At 58.4% G+C, this 26,229-nt stretch overlaps 11 protein-coding genes across 12 annotated transcripts; 6 read left to right on the top strand and 5 right to left on the bottom strand.

Moving 5' to 3' along the window:
- Positions 1–41: 41 nt before the first annotated feature.
- GGTG_06495 (hypothetical protein) lies at positions 42–2,210 on the top strand. Its single transcript, XM_009224313.1, has one exon. The coding sequence runs from the start codon at positions 621–623 to the stop codon at positions 1,488–1,490; it is 870 nt and encodes a 289-aa protein (XP_009222577.1). The 5' UTR covers positions 42–620; the 3' UTR covers positions 1,491–2,210.
- On the bottom strand, positions 1,928–3,821 carry GGTG_06496 (Hsc70 cochaperone). Its single transcript, XM_009224314.1, has 3 exons — positions 3,562–3,821; positions 2,477–3,435; positions 1,928–2,391 (listed from the first exon to the last, which is right to left on the bottom strand). Exons 1-3 carry the CDS (start codon positions 3,562–3,564, stop codon positions 2,316–2,318), a joined length of 1,038 nt encoding a protein of 345 aa, XP_009222578.1. The 5' UTR covers positions 3,565–3,821; the 3' UTR covers positions 1,928–2,315.
- A 771-nt stretch (positions 3,822–4,592) lies between these two features.
- GGTG_06497 (hypothetical protein) lies at positions 4,593–5,060 on the bottom strand (the record flags this gene model as incomplete). Its single annotated transcript, XM_009224315.1, has 1 exon — positions 4,593–5,060. One exon carries the CDS (start codon positions 5,058–5,060, stop codon positions 4,593–4,595), a length of 468 nt encoding a protein of 155 aa, XP_009222579.1.
- A 479-nt stretch (positions 5,061–5,539) lies between these two features.
- GGTG_06498 (hypothetical protein) lies at positions 5,540–6,121 on the bottom strand (the record flags this gene model as incomplete). The annotated part of the gene is made up of 3 exons (XM_009224316.1): positions 5,540–5,793; positions 6,009–6,033; positions 6,080–6,121. 3 exons carry the CDS (start codon positions 6,119–6,121, stop codon positions 5,540–5,542), a joined length of 321 nt encoding a protein of 106 aa, XP_009222580.1.
- Positions 6,122–6,316: 195 nt separating this feature from the next.
- GGTG_06499 (hypothetical protein) lies at positions 6,317–7,370 on the top strand. Its single transcript, XM_009224317.1, has 2 exons — positions 6,317–6,662; positions 6,748–7,370. Exons 1-2 carry the CDS (start codon positions 6,418–6,420, stop codon positions 7,076–7,078), a joined length of 576 nt encoding a protein of 191 aa, XP_009222581.1. The 5' UTR covers positions 6,317–6,417; the 3' UTR covers positions 7,079–7,370.
- Positions 7,371–7,799: 429 nt separating this feature from the next.
- On the bottom strand, positions 7,800–10,147 carry GGTG_06500 (hypothetical protein). The gene is made up of 2 exons (XM_009224318.1): positions 9,289–10,147; positions 7,800–9,219 (listed from the first exon to the last, which is right to left on the bottom strand). Exons 1-2 carry the CDS (start codon positions 10,054–10,056, stop codon positions 8,107–8,109), a joined length of 1,881 nt encoding a protein of 626 aa, XP_009222582.1. The 5' UTR covers positions 10,057–10,147; the 3' UTR covers positions 7,800–8,106.
- A 196-nt stretch (positions 10,148–10,343) lies between these two features.
- Positions 10,344–12,629, bottom strand: GGTG_06501 (hypothetical protein). Its single transcript, XM_009224319.1, has 2 exons — positions 11,666–12,629; positions 10,344–11,605 (listed from the first exon to the last, which is right to left on the bottom strand). The coding sequence occupies exons 1-2, from the start codon at positions 12,301–12,303 to the stop codon at positions 10,654–10,656; spliced, it is 1,590 nt and encodes a 529-aa protein (XP_009222583.1). The 5' UTR covers positions 12,304–12,629; the 3' UTR covers positions 10,344–10,653.
- A 1,445-nt stretch (positions 12,630–14,074) lies between these two features.
- Positions 14,075–15,959, top strand: GGTG_06502 (microtubule-associated protein RP/EB family member 1). The gene is made up of 4 exons (XM_009224320.1): positions 14,075–14,255; positions 14,366–14,437; positions 14,597–14,709; positions 14,837–15,959. Exons 1-4 carry the CDS (start codon positions 14,242–14,244, stop codon positions 15,391–15,393), a joined length of 756 nt encoding a protein of 251 aa, XP_009222584.1. The 5' UTR covers positions 14,075–14,241; the 3' UTR covers positions 15,394–15,959.
- Positions 15,960–17,192: 1,233 nt separating this feature from the next.
- GGTG_06503 (V-SNARE) lies at positions 17,193–19,362 on the top strand. The gene has a single exon (XM_009224321.1). The coding sequence runs from the start codon at positions 17,657–17,659 to the stop codon at positions 18,800–18,802; it is 1,146 nt and encodes a 381-aa protein (XP_009222585.1). The 5' UTR covers positions 17,193–17,656; the 3' UTR covers positions 18,803–19,362.
- Positions 19,363–20,887: 1,525 nt separating this feature from the next.
- GGTG_06504 lies at positions 20,888–25,148 on the top strand (the record flags this gene model as incomplete). 2 transcript variants are annotated; one of them, XM_009224323.1, is made up of 3 exons in its annotated part: positions 20,888–21,213; positions 21,290–24,083; positions 24,402–25,148. In XM_009224323.1, the coding sequence occupies 2 exons, from the start codon at positions 21,405–21,407 to the stop codon at positions 24,621–24,623; spliced, it is 2,901 nt and encodes a 966-aa protein (XP_009222587.1). The 2 variants fall into 2 exon arrangements, with proteins under 2 accessions (XP_009222587.1, XP_009222586.1); XM_009224322.1 differs by lacking the exon at positions 20,888–21,213 and having other exon boundaries at positions 21,405–24,623.
- A 264-nt stretch (positions 25,149–25,412) lies between these two features.
- GGTG_06505 (hypothetical protein) lies at positions 25,413–26,206 on the top strand. Its single transcript, XM_009224324.1, has 2 exons — positions 25,413–25,695; positions 25,772–26,206. The coding sequence occupies exons 1-2, from the start codon at positions 25,585–25,587 to the stop codon at positions 25,907–25,909; spliced, it is 249 nt and encodes an 82-aa protein (XP_009222588.1). The 5' UTR covers positions 25,413–25,584; the 3' UTR covers positions 25,910–26,206.
- Positions 26,207–26,229: the final 23 nt, after the last annotated feature.

The following is a 26,229-nucleotide window of genomic DNA, read 5'->3' on the forward strand; positions in this document are numbered from 1 at the left end:
ACGGAATTTCTGGGCTGCGGTCTGGACGGCACTATCAATGGAACAAACATGCACGGAGCTCCAAGGCCCGTCGCGTGTCGTCGACTGCAGCAGGTCCCCGTTTGCGCCGTGCATGACGCGTCTGGATTCCGAGCTGTGCTCCAGGAAACGGTCAGCTCCGACAGGAGGAATTTGAGGAAACATGAAGAGCGGCTTGTTTGTTTGTTGGCTCAGCGAGAAGCTCTGCAAGCTTAGGGCTCAACTTTTGCATCACATGAAGCAAGAAGGAAGCTGAAAACGCTCTATGCCAGGTCAGGTATAAGCTCAAGCTTCTTTGAGTTGTCTGCTGACAGCTCGTGCGTTTGCGTTTCATTCCCTTCCCTCACCCAAACCCAGCTGCAAGCGTGAGCTTCCAATTCCAACCCCGCATTTGCTCAAGCCAACCGCCGCCCCAACCCAACCCAATCTTGGGCCCCTCCCGTCTTTTCCCGCACTGCCATCTCGCGTCCGCCATCTCCTTGGTGCTTCTCCATTTTCCTCGTCATCGGTCCATCTCGCTTACCCTGTGCCTTGCCTTTTGCCGCCCGCCAGCCCGTCCAGCCTCTGCAGTCGCCGCCGCCCCCCTTTGGGCGACGACCGCCATGGCGACCACCGAGCACTGCCTCTTCTGCTTCGAGACGCTGGCCGCCCACCTCGGGGGCCGCGAGCCGCTGTCCCTCGCCGAGGTGCAAAAGTCGTGGGCCGCCTACGCGGCCACCGCCGACGGCGCCAAGTCGGCCGCCGCCGCCGCCCCGAAGCAGATCCCAGCCCTCCGCCGCCTGGCCGCCGCCGCCGCCGCCGTATCTCCGTCGGGCGCGTCGTCATCGTCGTCGGCCGGGTCTAGCACCACGTCCCTGTCGGCCGACACGGCCGCCACCACGCCCAACAACAACAGCGGCGACCAGCTGGCGGCGACAACAACAACAGAAGCAGCATCATCCCCACCGCCGCCGCCGCCGGCCGAGTCCCCGCTCTTCGTGACGTGGAACACGACCTCTGCGCGACACGGCCCCTCCCTGCGCGGCTGCATCGGCACCTTCGAGGCGCAGCCGCTCGAGGAGGGCCTGTCGGCGTACGCGCTGACGGCGGCGCTGCATGACACGCGCTTCGACCCGGTCCGGGCGCGCGAGCTGCCCTCGCTCGAGGCGGCCGTGACGCTCCTGACCGACTTCGAGGACGCGGACGACGCGGACGACTGGGAGCTCGGCACCCACGGCCTGCGCGTCAGCTTCCACCACCACGGCCGCCGCTACGGCGCCACGTACCTGCCCGACGTCGCGCCCGAGCAGGGCTGGGGCAAGGAGGAGACGGTCGTGAGCCTCATGCGCAAGGCCGGCTGGATGGGCCGCAAGGACAGGTGGCGCGACGTCGAGCTCAAGGTGGTGCGCTACCAGGGCCGCAAGAAGAGCGTCGGCTACGAGACGTATAAGCGCTGGAGGGACTGGGCCGACAAGAACGAGCCTGCGCCGTGAAAGCGGGGAGGGCCGGTAATACACCCGTAACTGATGCGTGCATTTCTTCATCGCTCCATGATTGGCGACGCCTGCTCCCCGCTCTCCCAGCAAATGGTGACCAGTTTTATAAACGGGAGTCAGGCATATCATGTCCCTTTGGGAGCGATAGAAGGCAACAGTAGATGGTTTGCCCCATATAACTGCACGAGTTCCGACTGTGCGTCCATCTAATGAGTGAGCCGGGAGATTTGCTTGGGTTTGTTTTGCTTTTCATCACCCTACCGGCGTACAAGGCGAACAGTGACCCCGGGGATGCTCTAGGCATATCGTTCTAGGGTTTGATAGTTATCGAGGTTAGAAGGAGCTAGGGCTTGGGTGCTGACTGGAGGCCCTCAACGGCCTTCCTCGGATTCACAGCAGCAACCTCACGATTTTACAGGAGATATCTCGAGACTCTCGATCGTGACAAGTGCAAAATATTGGAATTACGCAGCAACGGTTCGACTGCGTTGGAGGCCGGACTACAAAGCCCACATCCGTCACGGAATACATCTGCCTCCCTGCTGTCTAGTAAATCAAGGTTCATGATGCTCGTGGTGATGCAGTTGAGATACATCCCTCGGGGGCGTCGAGCTGGGTCCCCAGAGTACATAGACCTTCAATTCACTTGACTAATCATATCTAAAACAGCGCTGACATCAGTTTAAAAAAGTGCAAGCAGCATTATTAAACGCAGGAACCATATCGCGGGGTGTGTGACTCCGTCGACCCTTCAAGATACCACAAGAGAGGCTTTCTGAGAATTATTTGTTATCTAGTTGTAGGCGCCGACTTGATGCAACTCTACTGTCCGGCCCCGCGGCCAGCCCCGGCGCCGCCATCGGCACCAGCGCCGCCACCTCCCATCATCGACCGCGCCCTAGAGAAGGAGTATGTCAGTACACTCGTAGACTCACAAACCTCATGGGTCACAAAAAAAGAAGGGGGGCGCGAGAAAGACTCACATGTCTGCGATGGTGGGATCTGACATGAGGGCCGACATGTCGGGCATGCCGCCGCCGCTGCCGAACTGGTTCGCCATCTCGCGCAGGCGCGGGTTGCTCATCAGGTTGCTCATCATATCGGGGTTGCTCATGAGGCTCTGCGCCATGGACGCGAACATGGGGTTGTTCATGATGGAGCCGAAGTCGGGCATGCCGCCGGCACCACCGCCGGCGCCGGGACCGCCAGCGCCGCCCAAAAGGTCGGCCAGGCTCGGGGTGGCGCCGCGGGCGGCGTTGCCGGCGACGTTGAGGCCCAGCTCCTCCACCTTCCTCTTGGCCGTCTCGTAGCCCTTCTTCATGGGGTCGCTGCCGCCGTTGCCCTCGTGCTCGATGCCCTTCTCGTAGGCCTCCATGGAGCCCTGCGGGTCCCCGAGCGCGAACCGGGCCAGGCCCAGGCGGCTCCAGGCCTTTGTGTACTTGGGGTCGATGGCCACGGCCGCCTCGGCGTCGGCCCGCGCCTTCTCGTGGCTCTTGTCGGCGCTGTAGGCGGCCGCGCGGTTCGAGAGGTAGATGACGTTGTCCGGGTTCAGGGACAGCGCCTGCGAGTAGTAGTCGACGGCGGTCGTGTAGTCCTTCTGCGCCATGGCAGCGTTGCCCTTGGACTTGAGGCCCTCGGCCTCCTTCTTCTTCTCCTCCGAGACGGGGCCGGCGGCGGCGGCGGCAGAGGACGAGTCACCGGCGGCGGGCTTGGACGCGCCCTTTAGCTTCTCGTAGACCGAGTAGATCTTGAGCAGGTTCTGGTCGCCGATAGCAGCCGAGACGGCGGCCTTGTCTGTGGGGTCGACCTTGAACGACTCGGCGATACAGTTGACGGCCACGTCGATGGATTCCCGGTCGTCGGCGGCGAGGGTGCCGTCACTGGCCGAGGCCGTGAGGAAGTCGCAGATGGCCAGCGCCAGGCGCTGCTTGGATGTTGTGGCCTTTTCCGACCGAGTTGGGACATGTTAGAACGCAAGCCATGCGCGAGGGGCGCTACAGCATGAACATCGACCTCTGGTCAAGCCTCGCTGCCGCCGCCTCATCATGTGGGGTTGGGAATTACCCACCATATTGGTAGTGACTCGACTGTGCTGTGCTGAAGACGGTGATGGGGACGAGGACGTGGCGGTTCGTGCTGCTCGGTGGAAATACCAAAGGCGCAAAAGAGTAGATAAGGGCGGGCCGTAAATGTAGAAAGGGTCTTGGGTTTGATTTGTCTCTTTTGTTTTTTGGACCGCGCTCCCGCCGCAACACACTCCACCCTCGGGTGGTGGAAGCACATGGAGGGGTCGAGAATCACAGATACCCCTGCAGGCCCGCGAGGCTGCTGCGCCACGAAGCCACAGCCATGCATTCAGGCCTTCAGGGCGAGAGACGGCAGCCCAATAAAAATACAAAATATGCACTTCCGAAATGCGATCGATTTCTTTGTCTTGTTCTTTCTCAGCCTATTTCTTACTCGTTCTTTGTTTTATTTCCCCTCTCATATGCAAATATTCGCCCACTTTGTTTTAAATCATCGTATTACCCCAAATTCTGCTGCCTCTTTTCAGGCTTGTTGATCCCCAGAAACCCCGGCTGGGCCCAGGGGTGACTCCGAGGACGCACCACCAACTCCCCGCTGCGCTCACAACACCCGGCGTTATACGCCCTACCCGGTCACCTGTTCACCAGCAAGGGACGCCGGAATGCGGCCCGACCCCCGTGTGCCTTCGGGTTTAGTTTGTAAGCCGCCTCGGTAGCGGCACTATACCTCGACGCTCGGGCTGTCCCAAACATCGACAACGTCAGGTGCAACAAGAGCTTCGCAAAAAATACCCGTGGCAATGCTGGACGCGCCAAGAACGAAGTTCACTTATGATTTGCTCCTGTTCTGCATCTTCCCAGATAGTGCGAAGACCGAGGCACTGCTGCCTGCGAGCTTTAAATGACCACGAACTGCTCAAAGTCTTACTCTTTCGGCTCTCCCTCGCCCACTTTGGCTTTTATCATCTCACCATCCATAATGCCATGTACATAGCTTTGTCCAGCAACAATATGACCTTTGGGAAACTCTCGAAGGATTAAGGGGACCGCAGCTTCGAGGAGCACTACGATCTTACCCCCCTCCCGCACGTTTGGGTGGCCGATACCGATATATTCTTGAGAGGTCCGGAAAAATGAGGCCGTACAGGTTGACGTCGGCAAATCGGTACGCCTTCACAGTTTCAGCCAACAGGCCAGCGAGCACTTTACGCACAGTCTCTCCATCCTTGAGCGATCTCGAATTGAACGAGTATGTGCTATCGTTTTCAAGCTTGGGAATGCGGCGGAAGCATACTGTGCCCTCTCCGTCGACGCGGAAGCGGTCCAGCCAGAGGGTGCGCCAGAAAGCCTCGAGCCTAGTGTGGTCCGTGAATAGGTACAGGCCCTGGTCTTCCACTTCCGCTAGAGACTTCCAATGCTTGAAGAGTGAAAGTTGGGCAGCGGTGACCTCTTCTTCGCCCGACCCCTTAGCGCCTTCGAAATGTTCTTGCACTAGACCCACAAGGTCCAAGTCCCAACGAAGCCTAGTTCGGCAAACCATGTCGACAGTGACGCTTCATGGGAGGAAGATTTCGTCCCATGCCTCAAATTCGAAGGGAAATGGCGATTTTGGGTACAGGCTAGCGTTGTAAACCTGGATTTGGTTGGTTATAGATTCGTTCCCCGTAGGTTCCGTTGAGGCTGCCTCTGGAGTTGGAGGTCTCTCGGAATTGTGACGCATATACGCGCTCAAAATCCTGTGTGCTGAGAAGCTGTTGACCTAGATCGAGGAAAATTGAAAAAGCTGACGACGTCTGAAGTTAGGAACCCGTGTGAACTTTGTCGAGTAGTTAGGGGTGAAAACCAGTCGCTCTGGGGTTTCGGAGGGAAGAATGCTCAACAGGGCAAACAACTTGTTGCAAGGGTTCGTGGCCGCGAAGCTTCTCGTTAATGACACCAAATCTTCTATCGCCACAGCTGTGAGTCCGTCGGTGAGGTGGGCAGGGTCTGCATCGTCAATGGGAACGCTTTTCGGGTTTTCTAGACAAGCGTGTTGAGCAACCTTGACATCCGGTTGATCCTGGTATGGGGATCCCTAGATGAGAAGAATACGAAGTGCTTTAGGAGAGAGATGGTTCTAAACAGGCACATTCGAAAAAGCTCCCAGTCGATAGAATGCGGGCCGTAGAGGGGGGTGACCTTTTTGGCCAGCAGGAGCTCCTGTAGCACCCAGACTCTTTGCCACCATGGCCGATAAAGGATCTTGATATACGCCTCGGACAGCTTAGCCCACACTTCAATATTCTTGTGAGGGTTCTAGGCCAGGTTTCGCTCTGTAGCAGCCCGATGGCCTGCATCTCCGGCTTTATCGTTGGTTTCCAGCTCCCCTGCATTGACTGGAGAAGCCTCCAAGGTGCATGCGCCTGTGCCGCTCTGGAGGGTGTCTATGGCCGTACTCCATAGGTCTGAATGGGAACCAACCGGGCAGCCGAACCTTTGGGAGACTTACCTCCAAGTCCTCCCGCACGAGCGCTCTGGTGACGGAGATTGCTGTAAAAAGTAGTGTGGTTTGCGACTCACGGCCGACCCAAGCCACGACACTAGCGGCGCTGCGGTAGACATTGTCCATCCGCGCGACCTGTTCCGCCTTTTCTTGGTTGTTGGTCTGGTCGATGCAGACTGCGTCGACCCATATGACCCTGGGGCCCCCGGTTCAGGGGCGTAGATGCCGTAGCGCCACGTCCAGATTTTTTTCCCACTGAAAAAGCGAGCCCATTGACCGTTATCTCTTTCAACTTATGCAGTGATTGATTCCCCAAACGTATGATAGCGCCTCAAACACAAGGTCCAGAGACAGCGTGGCTTCGAAGAGCGTACATTCGAAACTTCTTGCGAGCGAAGACGGCATCGAGGAGAAGATGGCTTCAAGTGCTCCGCGCAGACTCTGTACGAAGGCCCTCCCAAGTGCAGCTGCTGCAAAAACTGGGTGGAGGAGTACTTCAACGACCTACGGGACACCATCGAGCGGCAGGCCGACGTTGAAAGCAAGGCGCTCGTCGTCCGTATGGCCAAAAACCACTCGCCCGGGAAACCCCTGGTACTTCACTCGCTGGCCATCCAAAGCCAATCGCCCAAAAAAAAAACTCGGCGAAGTTTTTGAAGGGTATGCCGACGTCACCACAACTCTTGCAAAGCCGGTGTCCCCCCCCTTTGCAGTAATGTTTGCAACAAACTGACCGAAAACACAGGCTCCTGGAATACTACCGCGGCATTCTAATCATGGCCACCAACCGCGCCGACGTCATCGACCGGGCCATGCACAGCCGGATCGATTTAACGCTCCACTATCCGGACCTGGAGCCGGCCACCAAGGAGCAGACATGGAGGCAGTTCGCGGGCCGGTGCGTGGGACACAGACAAGGATTTCTGGCGCCTGTCTCGCCTCCCGATGAATGGGCGGCAAATCAAAAACGTGGTCAAGGTTGCTGCTCTGCTCGCCTCCCGGGAGGAGGAGAATGCCGGACTGAGTGCCGACCACATCAGGACCGTGCTCGTGGCGACGAGAGAGGAGGGCGATGACTTCGACTTCCGAAGCTCACGCTTCAAGGGGCGGTCTTGGAAGGCGTTTTGGAAATTCCGGTGAGGCAACGTCGTGGACTGGAAAGGCTTTCAACAGCCACGCGCGGCTGGCGGTTGCTGGGCGGGGTGTTGCGGCGAGTCGGGTTTCCCTTAGTTTACTCTTCGACCTCGGTTTGCTGTGCGTTTTAACATATGTTCGCCTTGTTCTGTGCGCTTCGGCCTCCATGCGCGTTTATCCGTTCTGCTTCCGTCGTTCCTTGATTCATATTCGCCCTTTCCCGGCAATCTCCACCCGCGGGCCGTTTCCGCCGTTGAGATGCAGTGTCGACATGGGCGACGCGGGCCCGGTCTCCATCAACCGCTTCGAGTCTTGAGCCACCAAGAGGTGACTCATCACGCCCGGACGATAGCTGGCTTGGCTGACTTGCTGGTCAGCGAGTGCAAATCCTGTTTAGATAAGCTCCTTCGGAGGCCTCCGGTATATAGCCCCGACCGAAGTTGACGGCGATGAGGATTTCGTTAGCTAAAATAACTACTTAGCCGCCTGTTACTACCCCGTGGCATACCAGGGCGGACACGGCGGGTGGAGCCCTTGGCACAGTGACTCCAGCCGCCCTTTTGATGATGGAGATCGTTAGAGACACCGACCTGTTCGGCCATTAGGCCGCGCCGGGCCACGAGCTGGACCAGCAGCCAGCACTTATTCATAGCAGTACTCGTAGTGGCGAGTCTACAGTATGCAGTACAATACTTTTGGGATCACAAGAGGTGCGTGCACTTAAAACAGTCAACAATGCTTGATATGCACTCTTTGCCCAAGTCCTGACGGATCCCGTCATGTTCTATGAGGTCCGCTGAATCCCACCCATGTCGCCCGCCTTGCCAAACCAACGGTGAGGAAGAAAATTTTAAGCCGAAAAAAAGAAAAGAGTTATACACGCGATGAGCTTGTGATAAACAGTTTCTACAAGCGCCTGCAGCCCATACAGCTTCCAGCAAGGTGTCTCATGTTGCCGTCATGGAAATCCTCACGACGCAGCCGAGGTGGAAGCACCCCTTCTTCCGCCAACCCGTCGCTCGACATTCTTGACGCGGCGGTTTTTCCGGAGCTCAACCTGCCGATACTTGAAGTAGAGCAGGAAGGCGTCCCGTAACACGACGAATAGACAGCCGCCCATGAGGCTGCGTCCCCACCGGTGCTGAAGCAGCCCCCTAGGCTTGCCCCAGGCCGGCGACCGGACCCAGCGCGATGGCAGTGTCACGCGCAGCAGCTCGCCCATCACATACGATATGTGCGGCAGGAGCAGCGCCGAGACGGTGCCGTTGATGATTCTGGACCAGGTGCCGCCCGTGCTACTGGCGCCGACCTGTCGCTGCCACTGCGGCCGGTCCCGATTCTCCTGGCCCGCGTCGATGGCTGGAGGAGGATCGGCCGGCATAGCATCCACCGCGGGCGCCTCGGCTACAGCAGCGACTGGAGCTTCTGGCACAATTTCCTGCAGCTGAGGGGGCGTCGTGGCCGCAGCGGCGGCCGCAGCGGCAGCAGCAGGCTCCTGGCCACGCTCAGCCGTAACCTCGACATTCATGTCCGCCTGCACGGCTTGGATGGCTTCCTCGAGGACAGCACGCGCTTCCGCATCGCCTTCCAACACCACAGCTCCCTCCTCATCGTGGACTTCGATTTGGAGCCTGCCGTCCTCATCCACCCCAACCTCGACCTCGAGGAGGCCTTCCCCGTCATCTCCCTCCTCCTCGTCATCATCTCCGAGATCAATAGCGTCCTCAAGGAATATGTTGACGAAGGCGCCAGCCAATCTGAAGATTGCCGTGCCGATGCCGATGTTGTTTTCATTATTGTTGTTGTTGTTGTTGTTGTTGTTATTGTTGGCTCCGCCCCGATTGCCAGCTCGCTGCTGGCGACCTTGCTGTCGTTCTTGTTGCTCTGGTGGCTGTCTCACCTCCGTCTCGTCCAGAACTTGGTTACCACGGAGAGTTTGGTTGAGGCGCCTCTCAAAGCGACCAAAGAACTCGTAGTACATGTGACAGTAGGACAAGCTGATGCACGGCATCACTGTCATGGTCCACTCGGGGGAGAGCGGCCACATGGGCATCTGGTCTCGCGCCGCCAAGGAGAACCCATACTGCATCGAGAACCCGTCAGTAAAGATACATAACCAGGGTTGTGGGTATGTGTACGAAGTAAGACCTACGGCAAGAGAAACTGGTAGGAGCAGGTATGTGTCGATGCCAGGAATGGCCTTGTTAAGTAACAGACCTGGCATGAGCAGGTGCAGCAACCAAGCTCTGCTGACGAAGGCATAGGTCGGGGCATGCCTCCACCAGACGAGGCCCGGGGGTCTTCTGCTCATGTCACCCACACGCAGCCAGGCCATGGTTGTGTTGCCGCCGGCGAACAGCGACATGGCCGTGATTCCGTAGTGCGCGGAGCCGGCCACGGCAAAGGAGCCCATCATGCTGAGCAGAATGATGGGGGAGGTGCGGCTGAAGGCGCGGTGGGCGCGGTCACGTAGCCACATCATGGGGTCAAAGGGCTCAAACACCTGGATGGCGCCCTTGCAGGCTGGGCAGCGCAGGCCGCCCTTGTTTCTGGAGCCGCGCCTGCCGCCGCCGGGGCCGCCCGAAGCCTCCATTTGCGCCACCCACTTGAGCATGCAGTCCTCGTGCGCTTCGAGCGTACAGGGGCACGCGTTCACCCAGGTTGCCCTGGGTGTCTCGTTGGAGTTGAGCAGACATATGAAGCAGACGTGGAGGTTGGGGTCCGATATCGACTGGGACCTCGTCGGTTGCGGCCGTGGGCTGGCAGTGCGTGCGGTACTTGTGGTGCTTTCGGTACTTGCGGTGCTCGCCGTGGCGCTCGAGGTTCGCGATGGTGTCAGCGCGCCGGTCGCTGTGGTTGTGGTTGGTGTTGGGGAGCCCGGCCTGTCGGTGGTCGGAGATGTGCCCGAATCGCTCGACATGGTGGGCGAGAAGGGTCTCCCGGGATGGGAGTGAGGTATTGACGGCTGGGCCGATTGTCGAGCGTTTGCGATCAGGAGTGATGGGATTCAGCTCTAGAAAAGGTGAGGCTCCGACAAACGAGGGACCCACTTGAGCTTCCAAAGCGGGGCGACTGATGTTGCACAGAGACGGGGCAGCCTAGACCCCTCCACGTCACTGTGCGTTGATACTAAACAGGACGACTCTACTGAAACATAGGGGACAGCATAGACAAGCAAACAAAACAGGTAAACCATAAATAAGTATAGGGGATCAGAGAGTGTTTTCTACAGCTCCTCATGTAAGCAATATTCATACTATGATACCTTCCTTCTGCTCGGCGAAGAACTGGACTCGGTTGAGAAGGCCGTTCATTTCCGAGACTTGAATTGTACTGGCGTGCCTGCTAGGTAGCACCTCCCTCCCCATACAGCCGGAGGAATGAAACATCCAGCAACATCTTAGCCCACTATATTCTTCCCACCCCTTTGCTCCTCATAATAGTACCAGGCAGGTGATGCTGTGCAAAAGTCCAACCCAAAAAGGCATATATACATAACCCATAGCCCTCATTCAAATCACTCAAGCGTGCCCTGTCCAACAAAGAACAGGGCGCTGCCGCTGCCCGGCCTACTAACCACAACAGCGCCTTCCTTCTGCTCCGGGGTCAGCTCCCGCTTGGAGTAGTACTCCTTCTCCCAGGCCTCAGTCACGGCGGCGACCTTGTCGGCGGGCACGAGGTGGACGCTGCAGCCTCCCCAGCCGGCGCCCGTCAGGCGGCTGCCGTAGCTGCCGGCCCTTCGGGCGATGGCGCACAGCTCGTCGATCTCGGGGCAGCTACACTCGTAGAGGTCGCGGCACGAATCCTGCGTCTCGTTCAGCTTCGCGCCCAGCAGCGAGTTGTACGCGGTCGTGTCGGACCCCGACGAGGAGCCGGTGACGTCGGGCTTCTCGAGCAGGGCCATGAACTCGAGGACGCGCAGGGCCTCGGAGAAGACATGCTCGGAGCGCTGACGCAGCTTGAAGCGATCCGCGCGGACGGGGAAGCGCGAGGTGAACTTGGCATTGAGGTCGTCGACCGTGGTGCCCAGGGCCGCGGCGACCTCTTCGCGGGTGTAGCCCTCCTCCTTAGTCAGAGTGGAGCGTACGAGCGCCAGCAGCAGGGCGAGCTGCTCCTGCTGGGCCGCAGGGGCAGCGGCGCCGCCCGCAGCCGCCCGCGTGGCGAAGTAGGTCTCGTGGAACCCGTGCAGGGAGATGCCGAGCGGTGAGCTGTCGGTCGGCAGGGGGAGGCCGGGCGGGTTGAGCACGGCGTGGAGGTAGGCGGCCGCCAAAGTGCACTCGACTACGCGCAGGTTGTACTGGACCGGCCCCGTGACAAACTTATTGGCCGTCACGAAGGACTGAGCAATGACGAAGCAGAGCTCCGGGTTGGTGGATGGGAAGAACACCGGCTTCGCCGTGAGGGTTGGAGTAAAGGAGACAAAGAGCGCAGAGCCACGCTGTGAGAAAACCGAGGCGGACTGATCCATCCTGTTTTCAGGTCAGTCTGGGTTGCCACACATGCAAACATACCAGGGCCTCGCTACTCACCCGCCAGAGTTGACGCCGACGCCACGCTCGCTGACTATGGCGAGCTCGGTGAGCTCCTTCTTGTCGATGTCCTTCTCGCCGTTGGCGACCATGACGGCCAGCGCGCTGGCGCTCGTAAAGGCAGCGCTGGAGCTCACGCCGCCGCCGACAGGGACGGTGCCGTCCATGAGGACCCGCATGCCGGCAGGGACGAAGCCGTCACCGCGCTTGCGGCGCAGCAGCTCAAGGGCACCGCGCAGGCCGCACTTGAAGTAGTTGGTCCACTCGTGCACGGTGCTGTCGATCTCGACGTCGCCAGAGACGGGCAGCGCAAAGTCCTTGGCGGGGAATTTGTCGCCCTGCACGTTGGCAATCTGTACCCTGTATGTGCCCCCCGCGCTGCTGCCCACGTCCTCGGGCGACACGGCGATCAGGGCGTCGGCGGCGATGGCCATGGGCAGCACCGAGTACAGGCTGTAGTCGATGTGCTCGCCGATGATGTTGACACGGCCCGGTGACCGGGCAACAAAGGCCGGCGCGTGGCCGTACAGCTCCTGGAATCGCGCAACCAGGCGCTTCCAGCGCGCCTGCTCCGAGTCGAGCGCCGGCGCCGGGTAGATGTCCGCGAGGGACTGCGCCTTGGGAACAGGACCAGACATTGCGAAGATGGTGGGTTGTGGCTTCGGGCGGGGCGAGAAGGAAGGCTAACACTTGCTGGGCTCAGGGGCGGGCTATCTTTCCTCGAGACACCTCGCACACAAGACTCAACGGCAAATTCCACCACAGTCTGGTTTGCCGTACTTGAGCTGGTTTATACAATCTCCAGGCGGGTTATCTCGAGACATAGGGTCCATCTTTGCTCTTGTGACGGCAAAAGCTTGCTTGTCGGGAGCTCCAAGCCCCGCATCTCGGATGCAGGCCGCGGCTCGTCATCCCATCTAATCTCCAATATTACGGCGGGGATTTTTATGGTTGGGGTTCCAGAAGTCACCGAACAGCGCACATTCACTCACGCAGCATGCGATTTCCGCCGTTTTCCGCCCCAGTCAGTGGAGTGACGCCCCTGTCACGGCGCCAGACGCAGGCACAAAAGCCGCAGTCCCAGCACAGCCTGCGTCTTGCAATTGAGCAGAAGCGCAACTTCGGTTGGTGTTTGACCGAAGGGCCAATGCCTGCCGAGCGTCATCCCATGATGCCACAGCCCACAGCCCACAGCCAACATGCATGTGTTTCGGTGAATGGAGCGTGCAATAGCTATTGTGCGTACAATGATTGATATCTTGTGTCAATACGTCTCAGTAGGGCTAGGCGAGTTTTCAATTCCGCAATCCATCAACCTTTCTTCGTCCCGTTTCCCTCATCTCTTGATGCCCGCGTGCCCGCGTGCCAGCGTGTCACCCGGAGTTGGCGTTGCACGACACCGCCGGTCATCCCGGACGCTATGCGGGATCGACCGCATGCGTCCTGCAGCCCTGCTCAGGCGCATACACGGTCGCTCAGGGGGAAATAGGGGACAAGATTGGCTGAAGGTAGTGTCAATTTCCAGACCGTGACCACGCGTTGGGGTTGGCCAAGGCGGGTTAGTGCTTGCATGTCTAGCAGAACCTTGAGCCTAGGACTCCAGCGCCTCCTTGTTGCGGCAGGTGCGGGAACAATATAACTCGGCCAGGTATCGCAGCCTATCATCGGCCTGAGCCTTCTGGTCGGATATCCATAATATCGGAAGGCCAAGTTCATAGCGTTGCCAAGCCGAACTTGGACAAAGGCAAACTGTCGAGCGTGGAAGAGCGAGCAGACCTTGTAGATGTTCGCTCTTTGGACGTATGTCCTCAAATCCGCCAGCAAGACGGCGCAGACGATAAAACCGCGAATCAAGCCGTGGTCAGTTCCAAGCTGAATGAAACTGTCCAGATCGGCCGTCGTATTACAATACCACCCAAGCACACAAGCAACTTCTCCATATCTTCAGGCCGGCCGCACTGATGGCCCCTGTTCATCCTATGTGGATCGGCGCTATCAGGAACCACAGGCTTGGTGAACCCATTTGAGTGGAAGGTGCACGGCCATTCTTGTCAGGGAGATGGAACTAACCGGCCCGCTCCGCCAAAGAGAAGGGAATGGAAGGAAGCTAGACGAGCAAACAGAAAGTATTTCCGAATAGGGGGCCTCGCAGCGGAGCTTCCACCATGAACAGATGCCTGCTTAGATATTCATTAGCAAGGATGCCTGGTTGCTGGGACAGCCCTCATGCAATGGCCAGAGCCTGGCGGATCACGTGGCAGCCGGTATGTTTGTGCATTCACTTCGTTATTGGCTGGGCTAGACCCATAGGCACCCCACATGGTCGTCTGGCTGACAGCGACATGGTGTGGTGGGATGAGGACCAAGCTGCCTGCTGGGTTGGTCTTGGGGACTACAGATGACGAACGGCCGAAATAATTTCCCCCTCCACCTCACTAAACCCAAGCACCCATCGCAGCGCGTCTGCCTCCCTCGATAATCTTTCGCGCCTCGCAACTCTCGCCCAAATCTTGTCGCGACAATCACCTTCGCTTCCAACCTCAGCACGCCCGTCACCTCCACGTCACACAGCGAAAATGGGTGAATCACGGTAAGGCAACGCAACCTGCTTGTTGGCCTGGACCGCTGCCGATTCTGGACACAACGCTCCCTCGAGTTATGCCGCCCGACTCGACGCTGACGACAGGTCTCTCGCAACAGACAGGAACTCGTCCAATGGCTGAACAGCCTTTTGCAGCTCAACATCACCAAGGTTGAGCAGTGCGGAACTGGGTAAGTCTCGCGCCGCCAGAGCAGGCCCCTCTCCCGCTCAGAAACAACCGATGCCGAAGCTCCGACACCGACGCCGCCGCTGGCAGCCGGTCCTGCATCTGCCCGAATCCAGCTCGCCACCCCAGTCAACCGCTCGCTGACATCTAGCCCGCCATCCAGAGCCGCTCTGTGCCAGGTCTTCGACAGCATTTACCTCGATGTCCCCATGTCGCGAGTCAAGTTCAACATCAACAGCGAATATGCATACATACAGAACTTCAAAGTGTTGCAGAGTTAGTCTCATGTGCCCTTTCCCTCGACTCCCTTCACAGGCGAGTGATATCGCTCGCGCCGGATCTTGGTATTTGGATTTCGGATTTGCAGTGACGCTAATAATAATATCCTGCGCTCCACCACTAGACACGTTCACCAAACACCAGATCGACAAGCCGATCCCCGTCACCGCCCTAGTAAAGTGCAAGATGCAAGACAATCTCGAGTTCCTGCAATGGGTCAAGCGATTCTGGGACCAGTACTACCCGGGTGGTGAGTACGACGCCGTCACGCGGCGGAAAGGCGCACCTCTGGGATCGTCGGGAGCCAGCGCCGGTGCCCCCCGTGTCGCTGCTACCGGCGGCGCAAGGAGGGGAGGTACAACTCCCACGACCAGCGGAGGCCGGACCGCGGCCAAGGTAGGCCTGGGGGCTGCCGGTGGTGGCGCGGCCTCCGCCGCACTGCAAGCCGAGAACAACACGCTCAAGGAGACCGTCGTTGGTCTGGAGCGCGAGCGCGACTTCTACTTCAGCAAGCTGCGCGACATCGAACTGCTCGTGCAGAATGCCGTCGATGAGGATCCCGAGCTCGAGAAGCAGGAGGACGGTCTGGTTAAGCAGATCCAGGTCATCCTCTACTCGACCGAGGAGGGCTTTGAGATCCCCGCCGAGGGCGAGGCCGCGGACGACCAGGAGACGTTCTAGGCTAGCGGCGATCGATATCGTCCCTCTTGAAGACTCTTGCCCTCCTGCCACCGAGACCTGGCGCCGCCGTATCTTCCGACGGGCTGGTCCGTGGTGACGGAGAAGCAAAGCCCGTCCTTGACTTGGCCGGATTTTTGAGTCGAGCTGTATCGAGACTGTTTCATGGTGGTTTGGTTCACGGACGTCCGTGGTTATACAAGTGACGCGATACCTTGGAGCACGGATATCTGAAAATTTGGTATGGGCATGGGAGCGAGTTGGGCCTGTTTATGGCGGGCCATGTAATTCGGGCGGGCGTCTTTTACAAGGGTTAAAGACTTTTTTTCACTACTACCTTCGCCTCCCCTGGTGTTGGAATGTTTGAGTCATCTGGCCAGCGCATTCACATGTGGCGGGCCGTTGGCGGGTGCATCTGAGGGGGGCCTCTCTACTGGATTAATACAGGTGATCGTAAGATAGAGTCCATACAATACGCTAAACGGAACATACCCACAGATGTTCTAGCTGAGATGTGCCGATCACCTTAGCCAAACTAACCACTGGAGGTGCAGCTCTCGTGAAGTCTTTTCTTGAACCCGCGCTTTTGGCCATATACACGACGGGCATTTCAACCGTATTTGGCCAAATCGTTAGGAACAGGTGCCACCCTCGATATCAGAGCCACTTGTCATAACCTCATGCCACTCAACCGCCTAGCCTACAGTCACCCTCGTCTCACGGCTATCAAGCAACACAGCCCCGAACTGCTGCGCAAACCGACCAAGGATGTGTGTGTGATTCACTCGGCTTTCCCCATGATCATTCGTGTATATAAATTGCAACACCTTGTTGGGTCCGAGGCAGCAGAAGGTCTCTCTCCAGGTGCTCGACGAGGAAAATCACCATGAGTTTTCCACGAAAGAAATATCCAGCCCGAAAGTCGCATCGACTTTACGAGTTTTTAAGTAAAAGATAGCCAAGCACGCCTGGAGTGGTCTCAGAAGCTCACCAATCTATTTAGACTGTCCCTTATCCATTGATACAAGTACACCAATCAGGCCAGCTCCCCGGGAAGTCACTTGCACGAGAGAGGAATGCAGTAGGAAGATAAACTTCTCGCACTATCGATGTCCGTGGTGTGGAACCATGATCGATCGTATGGTCCTCAGGGGCTAGTGGTATGGGCTGCGGTAACAATGTATTTCAGTTAGAAACGATGGCTACAAAATAACGCGAAGCACTTGACAAGCCCCTTCAAAGACAATTTGTAGAAAGATTGCTTTTGGAGTTGAAAAAAACTCAGCTCGGGTTACTTTCACAGCAGGACTTACTTTACCCAGTGGCTACTAGGGAGATGATAGCAGAGCATGCTACCTTAAATAATAAATTTCGACTGTTGTTGCCACACCCTCTTTACTGCAAGGAGTTAAATGTCTGTGTTCTCGCAGTAGTTGTCGTGGCGGTTATTCTTGCAAATACCTGTTTAACGGGAGTGCGCTTGTGTTACTCTCAAACTACATAAACGCTTTGGCAAAACCCAGGCTCGTATCCTTGCCATTGCTCGCAGATTTAACTGATGCACATAGCGGGCGTGTGGTTAGGTATGGTTGTTGTCGCGCCGATGCTGGATGCTTGCGGAACCTGAGATGGAAGGCAAGCGATCTTGTAGTTTGGCCCCATTTTCTTGTGCCCTTTGATTGGACCCACTGGCCAGGACCCACTTAGCTGGTCTGAGTGTCGACGAATGACGCAGCATCGACCGGCCAGGGGAACTCCGACCCGTCTTTGCACCAACCAAACTCTGCACACTCCGTTGGCTAGATCGAAGCTCCCAACAGACCAGACGACGACACGACACGCTCGATGGTGCGAGCTTCCCTATAGAGATCCCGCTATTCCGAAACCTTTGATCTCTACTCTTAATTTTTTTCCCCTTGGCTTGTTCTAGCGCATGTTATATCGCGTCGTTAATTCGTATCCTCTTTTCTGTCATCCTTTGTCTGTTCCTGTGATACCCTCCGTTGCCTGTTCGAACCCCAGCCGGCAATCGCGTGACTCCGCCGACCGACTCGCGGAGTCTTTGGGCGTCCGCCTCAGTTTCTCGCTCCTTGGCCAGGCACCCACGCTTGCGGCCACATTCCCTCGACCGCCTATAATTCGCACTTTGCTATTTATCGAAACCCCACAGCCTGCTGCTTCTTCGTCTTGAAAGCAGCGCTTACGACATCTGACGCCGCCTCGCCGTCCACCACCGATCGCAAGCCACTTCTCCATACGATTCACGATGCCGCCCCCGGTCGAGATCTCGATTCCTTCAACGTCTACCCTGTACCAAGACTCGAAGCCATATACGAGCTATAACATCACACTCCGCCTCCCTCTGCGGTCCTTCGTTGTACAAAAACGGTACTCGGAGTTTGAGCAACTACACAGGACACTCGTCTCCCTCGTCGGCTCGCCCCCACCCGCCACCCTCCCCACAAAATCGTGGTTCCGCTCTACGGTATCGTCGCCAGAGCTGACGGAGCGACGGAGGGCGGAGCTGGAGCAATACTTGCAGGCCATCGCGGGCTCGCCGGATCGGCAGTGGCGCGACACCCCCGCTTGGCGCCAGTTCCTCAACCTACCGGCGTCCACAGCTGGCTCGGCAGCGTCGGCCTCGGGCATCCATGCGGCGTCAGGCAGGGGACTGCAACACGCCGTCAGCAGCTCGCAGCCGGACCCTGCCGAGTGGATCGAGAAGCACAGGCGCATGAACGATGCGCTGCGCGACGCAAGATCGTGCCTCGCGCGCAGGGATGCGGCGGCCGCCGATGGCTCGTCGGGCGGCGGCGGGAACCGTGCAGTCGTGGAGGCGGCGGCGGCAGCCAGGATGGCGCTCACACAAGCCATAAAAATCCTCGCGGCGCTGGAGGAGGAGCTCGGCTATCTCAAAAAGGCCGGACGCCTGGGCGCGGGCGAGCTCCGACGCCGCGACGACATGCTCAAGGAGGCGCGCGACGACCACAGGTGGTTGGTGGAGCTGTCGTCGAGTGTGTCGGGCCCCGGCGCGTCATCCTCGGCCGCCGCCACCGCTGGCGGCCCCCCGGCAGCTACAGACCGAGCGGCATTGGTCGGAGCTGGCGGATCCAGAGCGGGGGCGGGGCGACCGAGCGGTCGAGTGCTGGGGGCTCCGCTCCAGGAGACCGAACGGACGCGGGAGCTCGACAACGCAGGGGTTGTGCAGCTGCAAAGGCAGCAGGTGGAGGAGCAGAACGAGGACATGGAAGTGTTGTCGCGTATCGTCAAGCGTCAAAAAGAGATGAGCCTTGCCATCTGGGACGAGGTCGAGACGCAGACACAGATGCTGGACCATCTCGGCGACGATGTCGACAGGCTGGACGGCAAAATCAAGGTCGCCAAGAACAGGACGAAGAAACTCGGTTCATGACTACTTGGCGGGTGGCGTCTCTACTATACAACGGATGGGCCGGAGAAGGAGGCACCAGAGGGATACACAACCTCAAGACTGGACTATTCCCCAAGCCTGTTGCTTCACAGGACCGCCGGCATATTGGTGCGCGCCATCATCCTCGTCGCAGAAATCGCTGTGGTCCTGACATGGGTCTCCAGGATGTCGCGGCGGGGCCTGATGTGGTGTGTCGATATCTGGCTCCTGATTTTACCATCTCACGGCACATGACTGAACCCGACGTAGTCTTGTGCGGCTGCCACAAATGACCGACGGCTGTACCACACACACACACACACACACACACACAGCATCATATATTTACAGCGTTGTACCCTTGCATTTTCATGTTTCTACTCAAGTTGTAACATTCCCACATTCCTTAGCGATTGGAAAGAAAGACGATCTCACTCGGATTTATATACTAGCCGGCTTGAGCGTTTATAATGTGAAGAAGGACATGCCCTCACTGAGGGACATGTATTTTGTCAACCTGGTGTTGTCAGGGCCCAATTCTCAGGCTACTGGACTCAAGAAGCCGCTGGCACCTCGGCCTGGCCGGGATTTCGAGATATGAGTTCCTTGAAATTGGGAGCTAGGAAGCCAATCATTTGCCAAACTCAAATTGCTTCCTATCGAGCCAACTTAGCTCCAACCAGGCGCGTGGGAATTGGAAAGCTGCCCCGCGGTCATGAGTGGGTCATTTTCGCCACAAGGTGTCGCTTGACCGGTTTTGGCCAGATGCATGATGCAGTTGCTCAGGCAACGGCGGATTGGCTGGCGTCAAGTTCCTGTTCCCGTCCTTTTTGTCACCAGTCTTCCTTCGGCTGGTCTGAATTCGTGCCCAACCGCTGGGTCGGGCACAACTTGACAACTTGAAGCCTGTTGACATATTGCCCTGGCAAAATGGTCTGTTGTGGTGGTGTTGACGAGTAAAACAAGCGGAAGCAGTCAACGCTTACCCTCATCCTCAGCTCTCGTTTGTCCTGGGCGCCCCCGTCGGATCGGCGGGGGGAGTCACAGGATTGTTTGTGTTTGATTTGTTTTGCTTTCCTTGTTCCTCCGATATTGGATGATAGATGTGATCAACTTCGCAGGCTACCAACGTATCCGTACAGTATCAGCGCAGTACTGTACCCCTCTCGGACAACGGCCGCCTTGATTCGCATTACATGCGGGGGTTTCTGCCATTGGATCACGGAGCACGCTTCTAACGCGTTTCTGGGGGAGCATCGTCGCGCCACTGGTCTTGGCTGACGTTCCCGAACGTGTCACAAAGGGCCGGCCGAGCGTGAGGGTGTGCGTGGAGAGAGAGGTTTTCTGGTTCGGAGAAATTGACAGGTGCCCAGAGTGTGACCATAGACAGGATAGGATATGTTGTCCAGATGGCTGCCAGTGGTGGTGGCTGGGTGTGTGGTGGCCGCGCCATCCCCGCGGTGGCTCTTTTCGGGGTCGCTCGCTTCGCTCCTGGTGAGAAGCTTAGCAGGAGGAATTAGTTCCGTAATGCATTGACTTAGGTCGGCGGCAGCCGGCTAGGTACCTAGACACAGAAACCAGCTCAGGGGGCTATCGCTGCCTTTGTCTGCGCCCACCCGTTGCGGTGGAACGCTGGCCTGGACTCCCCGCAGGACTCGGGTCGGCAGCGGCCCTCACAATGTCTCGCCCACCCTCTGTGCCAGTGTCGGATATGAAAGTCTCGAATCAAGGCCACAGTGGAGAAGCAAAACGACAGGAAAAATCTTCAAGGCGGTAAAAAACGTTGATCTAGACCGAGACCGTTTCTGCGAGGCTCCAGTGCCAGCCGCCGAGGCTTCCGAGACACCTCATCGGCCTGTGCCTCACAATTTCGGGAGGGTGGGGTGGAGAACCCGCTGCGTGGAGAATGAGTGTGGCTGGCTTTGATTGGGTGGCTCGTGCGGGCCGCCTGCGGGCACTCCGTGGGCCTGCTGGCAATTGGTGCCTGTCAAAAAAAAATTACGGCGGCTTTTGGTGGGTGGTGTCAACACCGTCCTGGCTGATCCTGTGCATGGGCATATGCTGCACAACCTGCCAATCGTGCCCTCACTGGTATCCTCACGAGCAGACATTTCGGCTGCCCGTCCGCAAACACTGGCTGGCTGGAGTTAGCTCAAGTACCAATACATCCCAGCCCACGCCCCCCTTCCCCTCCGCCCAGGCTCGTTTGCTCGCTTGCTTTGCCGACTGACTGATTTAGATACGAGAATCTTATTGACCCTCGCCGTCTCCTGGCCTGCGCTTTCTGCGTGGGGAGGAGGCTGGCGTTTATCACCGCTAGTTCGACTGCCTTCCTTGCCATCGACGACGAGTGGCGCCCGATCTTCTCGTTTTTGTTCTTTGCTTTGCCCTGGCTCCCCCCTCCCGATCGATCGGTATGCAAGTTGTTCCCTGACATCGGAGCTAGGTCCTGTTCTGGGGAGGTGCTGACCTGGGGCCCAACTTTGACAGACTCGCGCCGCGCCCGCCACCGAAACCGCCAGAGTGATGTCTCCCCCGAGCCGAGCATAGACCTGCGGCCTCTCTGTTTAGAACTGGAACAAGAAAGGCAAGCCCTTTTTTCACAATGAGCGCACCGCCGCCGCCGCCTCCGCCTCACGGAGCAAACCCTAAGACGACTCGTAGCGGAGGTCTCCCGCCCGGGAAGTACGATGTCTTCATAATACCGGAGCACTCGGCTGGTGCTGGCTTCCTGTATCTGCCCTCGCTGCGGACGAACACCAACAGCTTTGCGGCTGGCTTCGCCACGGCTCTCCTGCTAGTAGTCCTGGGCCAGAGCATGGCCCCCGCCTTCAAGCAATGGTGGACAACGTTCCAGGGCATGGGCAACGTGGGCATGATGATGCTCACGCTGGCCGTGGGACTTGGAGCATGGTCCCTGGGGAGGGCACAGCAAGATGGCGGGTCCGGAGCCTACGGTTTCACCCGCGGGTTCAGCGGTAGTCATGACGGCTCCGGGGGAGGACCGTTTGGCGGTGGAGCCACGCCGGGGTACGAAAGCTCACCGCCTCCCCCGCCCCGGCATGGCCCGTCCCCCAACCACGGCTCCGGGTCACCTCCTCCGCAACGGCCACCGCCGCCACCTGGGCACGGGTCGGGCCCGTCACCGCAGCAGCACCATCAGCACGCGCCGCCGCCGCCACCTGGGCATGGGTCAGGTCCATCGCAGCAGGAACGCCATCAGCATGCGCCACCCCCACGGGAGCAAGACCCGCGCCCGTCGTCGCAACAACGTCATCGGCACGCACCACCACCTCATGGACGTGGCTCGGAGCCACCCCCGAGGCGACATGAGCAACCCCCGCCGCCCCCTCCGCGGGAGGAGACATATTCACCCCCGCCCCCGCCGCCTCAAAGGCCACGGCAAAAGCCGCCTGCTCCTACACCTCCACCGCCAACGCAGCCTTCCCCAAGAAAGAAGAAACATGCGCCTGCTCGGACTCCAGCTCCTCAGCCACCTCCACCGCAACAGGCACCGCCCCCTCAGGCAGCACCGGCACCTCAACCAGTGCCGGCTCCTCAACCAGCACCAGCTCCTCAGGCAGTGTCAGCTCCTCGGGCAGCACCAGTTCCTCAAGCAGCGCCGGCTCCCCAGGTAGCGCCGGCTCCTCAGCCAACGCCAGCTCCTCAACCAGTGCCACCCCCTCGGATAGCACCGATACCACAGCCTCCCCCTCCCAGGCCAGAAACACCCGTGCAAGAGAAACCGAAGCCTGCTGCTCCAAAGCCGGAACCTCCTGCGCAAAGCTCGCCAAAGCCTGAAGCACACAAGGGGGCCTGGGAGCGCGCACGCGAGGAGACAAGGAGGAAAGAAGAGGAGCGAAAGGCCAGGGAGGAGGAGAAGAGAAAACGGGAGGCTGCAGCTGCAGAGCTTGCGCGCGAGGAGGCTAGGAAAATGGAAGAGGAGCGGAAGGCCAAGGAGGAGGCCCAGAGGAAACGCGACGCTGCTGCGGCAAGACTGAAGCAACTCCGCGAAAAGGAAGCCCGCGAAAGAGCGCTGCGCGAGAAAGAAAGGCTGGCTCGCGAGAAAGAGCAACAGGAGCGTGAAGCCAAAGAGAGGGCAGAACACGAAGCCAAAGAACGCGAGCTGCGCGAAGAGCTCGAGAGGAAAGAGAAGGAGATTCGCGAACTTCGTGATAAGGAACAAAGAGAACGCGATCTCCGGCTGCAGCGCGCCAAAGAGGCTGCTGAGAAGGCGGGGCGTGAAAAGCTGGCCAAAGAAAAGGAGCGGGTGGCCCAGGAACAAGCGAGGATCCTCAAGGAGAAGATTGCTGAGGAACAGGCAAGACTCCTCAAAGATAGGATGGCCCAGGAGCAGACCAGACTTATCAGGGAGAGGCTGGCCCAGGAACAGGCTAGGCTCATCAAGGAGAAGGAGCGCCTGGAGAGGGAGGCTAGGGAAGCCAAGGAGGCCAAGGAGGCCAAAGCCAAAAAGGAGGAGGAGGAGAGACAAGCCCGCAAAGCGAGTTCTTATGTCTACTCGACCGGCGAGAAGACGACACTGTGGCCAAACGGCAAGCCGACGATACCTGTGCAACAGACGGCTCCAGCTCCAGCTCCGGTTCCTGCTCAAACCCCAGCCCCAGCTCCAGCCGCCGCCGCATCGCCGCCGCCGCCATCGTCAACCTCTTCTCAGCGACAGCCACCCCCTCCGGCATCCACAACCTCCTCGTATCAGCACCCACCACCTCCTGCCTCCTCGACGTCATCATATCACCACACGCCTCCTCCGGCGTCCACAACTTCCTCTTACCAACATCCACCGCCTCCCGCTTCCACGACTTCATCTCACCGCCAGCCACCGCCGTCTTCGGCCTCCTCGCAGCACCAATCGTACGCGCCATCGAAGCCTCCTCCGCCGACGGCTCGGAGCCATGTCGACGAAGAGGAGGCGTATTCGTTCCGCCCATACGACACGCCGAAAAAGTCGCACCGAAAATCGAACTCGAACTTTTCCGAGTCATCGTGGGCGCCATCGCAGTCAACGACGCGTACGACGCCGCCGCCATCGATGCGGATGCCATACTCAACTAAAGACCCGGAAAAGATTGTTATCCGGGCGGTCTATTGTTTTCTCAACCAGTTTTCTAAAACGCCGGGGTCGCAGCTCATCTCGGGGCAGGGGACGGTGACGGACGGGCTGATATTGCGCATTACGACGGAGGGACTGTTTATCGACGACGATGTTCGAGGGGTGCCGCAGCGAGAGTGGGACGTCAAGGCGTGGACGCTCAAGCAAGTAGAGGTATGGTGCCCCGCGCATGTTGATTTGATGGCGAAGGAAGACGAGCTGTCCAAAAAGGGCGCGTCCACCGGTGCCAATGCGAACCCCAGCGCTGCTTTTTTCCGCGGAGCCGTGGGCGGGTCCGCCCGCAGGGAGCGTGGGCCGAAGACTCTCCTGGGCGACGAGGCCGACGCATACCTGGCCGAGATGCTGCGCGAGTGCAACGACAACTGTCGTCTCGGCCTCTCGGACTATGACCCGCATTACCGTCCTGCTGCGAGTCGTTCTTCTGCGTCGTCGAATTCGGGATCTCGAACCGGAAATACTAATGAAACACAGACGGGAGAGTGCCAGACCAAGGGCCTGCATATCCTCCGCGCCACCATCAGGGATCAGGAGGGGAAGCGCTATCTCTTTGTCCTCGGGGAGGAGGAGGGCTGGAAGGTGGCCATGGGTCTTCAGCGGCTGCGCAAGGGCTCGCAGATCCGCGGCCTCGGTGTGTCGAGCATGAGCGGTCTGGAGACCAAGAACACGCTCGAGACGCTGGGTTGGACCACATGATTTCCTGTTGTCGGATTTTTGGAAAGGAACAGAGACAGAGATGGAGGATAAGGGTTGTGTATGGGGGTGGCGGAAGGTTTGTCATGTCGTGCTGTTGCCTTGAGGCACATGCATCTTCCCTGTATGTTGATCCGCCATCCGGAGTTGTTGTGTCTCCAATGGAGTCTGGCACTCACCTTGCTGGGAGTGGAGAGGAGAGACGTGTGTTGGTTTTTTCTTCTTTCTTTTTCTTTCGGTCTTTGGTGTTTCCCCCACGATCTGTTTTCCATTATACCACCTCTTTGTTGATGACGCGCCGGCGGCGGCGAGCATTTGGGGATTGCAGCATGGCGCGGTGGAGTTCAGACAATGCCTAGATTTCTTTCTGCCGAAGGAAGGGAGGGCGACTTGACCATAGACTTAGAACATCAGTGTCGGAGCATATGTGGATTTAAACTCGAAATACCAGGAGACTTGATGTTTTATATTCTGTAACACTCTGGAATGGCGTTGCCTTGGGTGCTCGACACTCCACTTTGTGTCTTGGATGGGTAAGATGCATTTTTTTTTGACGCGGGCTACATCATCGCATGGCGAACCATAGCACTTGTGGGAGTTCGACAGGTTTAAGCAGTAAAGCAATCCAGGGGGTAGTCGTTCTCAGTCCAGCCAGGTATGCCTGCTTGCCTGTGGCTAAAATGGTCACGGGCCGAGACTGTCGGCATGGGCGGCCTGTGCCACTGTTGAGTATGATACCCGAATCGGGCAAGTGCCGGGGCGGCACCCCTACGTCATGACACCAGATGCTAATGATGCGGTCCTTCCTCCGACACATAACTCAGCAAGAGCCGAGCTCCGCCTCCAGCAACATTGATCTCGAGCAACGCATCTGCAACTACAAGCCCGCTCACTGCAAACTACACCTGACTTGTTTTATCTTCAACTTTGTTCCCCTTTTCCACCGAACATAGGACCCGCCAACATGCCTCTCGTCGTCCCCGGAATCACGCAGACGAACTCTGCCGACAAGACCACCGAGTGGACCAACAAGCTCGTCGGCAAGAAGATTGAGGACTCGGACCACTCTGAGACGGTAAGCTGCTTTCCCATCGTGTGCGATGAACCCACCGGGCCGCTGGCTAACGGTGAAAACGGCCCCGCTGCTCCAGGTGTTCTGCAAGAGAGACCTCCCCGAGAAGTGCCGCGTCATTCAGCCCGGCCAGGTCGTGACGATGGACTACGTCGAGGACCGCCTCAACGTCAAGGTTGCCGAGGACGGGACCGTTGCCACCGTGTACCACGGCTGAAGGAGCCAATCTACAGTCGAAGATTGACAGAATGCTGGGACCTGGACGGCATTGAGGAGGGGGTGGGTGTAGATACGCCTTGGCAGGGCGGGCGACGGCTCAACTTTTTATGGTAAGGAAAGATCGCGGACTAGGGGTGTTTACTAGAGATTCTAGTTACTAGGAGAGGTGAAGAGCACAGCACACACATCTGAACACTAAAGACCTAAAACCTATTACGATTTCACTAGGGCCAAGTGGGCGACGCGCTGGATGGTGATGTTCACAACCAATAGGGCAGGCAGGCTTGCCTGATTGATGCAGCGACGTCATGTCCAGAG

This window comes from Gaeumannomyces tritici (genome assembly GCF_000145635.1).
Source record: "Gaeumannomyces tritici R3-111a-1 unplaced genomic scaffold supercont2.3, whole genome shotgun sequence".
NCBI lineage: Eukaryota > Fungi > Ascomycota > Sordariomycetes > Magnaporthales > Magnaporthaceae > Gaeumannomyces > Gaeumannomyces tritici.

Excerpts from the sequence above, each read along its gene's own strand:
- GGTG_06505 (XM_009224324.1), top strand. The coding sequence starts at position 25,585 with ATGCCTCTCGTCGTCCCCGGAATCACGCAGACGAACTCTGCCGACAAG. Across the intron at positions 25,696-25,771 it reads ACTCGGACCACTCTGAGACG|GTGTTCTGCAAGAGAGACCT; the intron begins GTAAGCTGCTTT and ends CCGCTGCTCCAG.
- GGTG_06495 (XM_009224313.1), top strand. The coding sequence starts at position 621 with ATGGCGACCACCGAGCACTGCCTCTTCTGCTTCGAGACGCTGGCCGCC.
- GGTG_06502 (XM_009224320.1), top strand. Across the intron at positions 14,438-14,596 it reads GTTGAGCAGTGCGGAACTGG|AGCCGCTCTGTGCCAGGTCT; the intron begins GTAAGTCTCGCG and ends CCCGCCATCCAG. Across the intron at positions 14,710-14,836 it reads GAACTTCAAAGTGTTGCAGA|ACACGTTCACCAAACACCAG; the intron begins GTTAGTCTCATG and ends CTCCACCACTAG.
- GGTG_06501 (XM_009224319.1), bottom strand. The coding sequence starts at position 12,303 with ATGTCTGGTCCTGTTCCCAAGGCGCAGTCCCTCGCGGACATCTACCCG. Across the intron at positions 11,606-11,665 it reads GTCGGCGTCAACTCTGGCGG|GATGGATCAGTCCGCCTCGG; the intron begins GTGAGTAGCGAG and ends ACCTGAAAACAG.
- GGTG_06499 (XM_009224317.1), top strand. The coding sequence starts at position 6,418 with ATGGCTTCAAGTGCTCCGCGCAGACTCTGTACGAAGGCCCTCCCAAGT. Across the intron at positions 6,663-6,747 it reads CTCGGCGAAGTTTTTGAAGG|GCTCCTGGAATACTACCGCG; the intron begins GTATGCCGACGT and ends CCGAAAACACAG.
- GGTG_06503 (XM_009224321.1), top strand. The coding sequence starts at position 17,657 with ATGCCGCCCCCGGTCGAGATCTCGATTCCTTCAACGTCTACCCTGTAC.
- GGTG_06496 (XM_009224314.1), bottom strand. Across the intron at positions 2,392-2,476 it reads GATCCCACCATCGCAGACAT|GGCGCGGTCGATGATGGGAG; the intron begins GTGAGTCTTTCT and ends CTCCTTCTCTAG.
- GGTG_06500 (XM_009224318.1), bottom strand. The coding sequence starts at position 10,056 with ATGTCGAGCGATTCGGGCACATCTCCGACCACCGACAGGCCGGGCTCC. Across the intron at positions 9,220-9,288 it reads TCCTACCAGTTTCTCTTGCC|TATGGGTTCTCCTTGGCGGC; the intron begins GTAGGTCTTACT and ends TTCTCGATGCAG.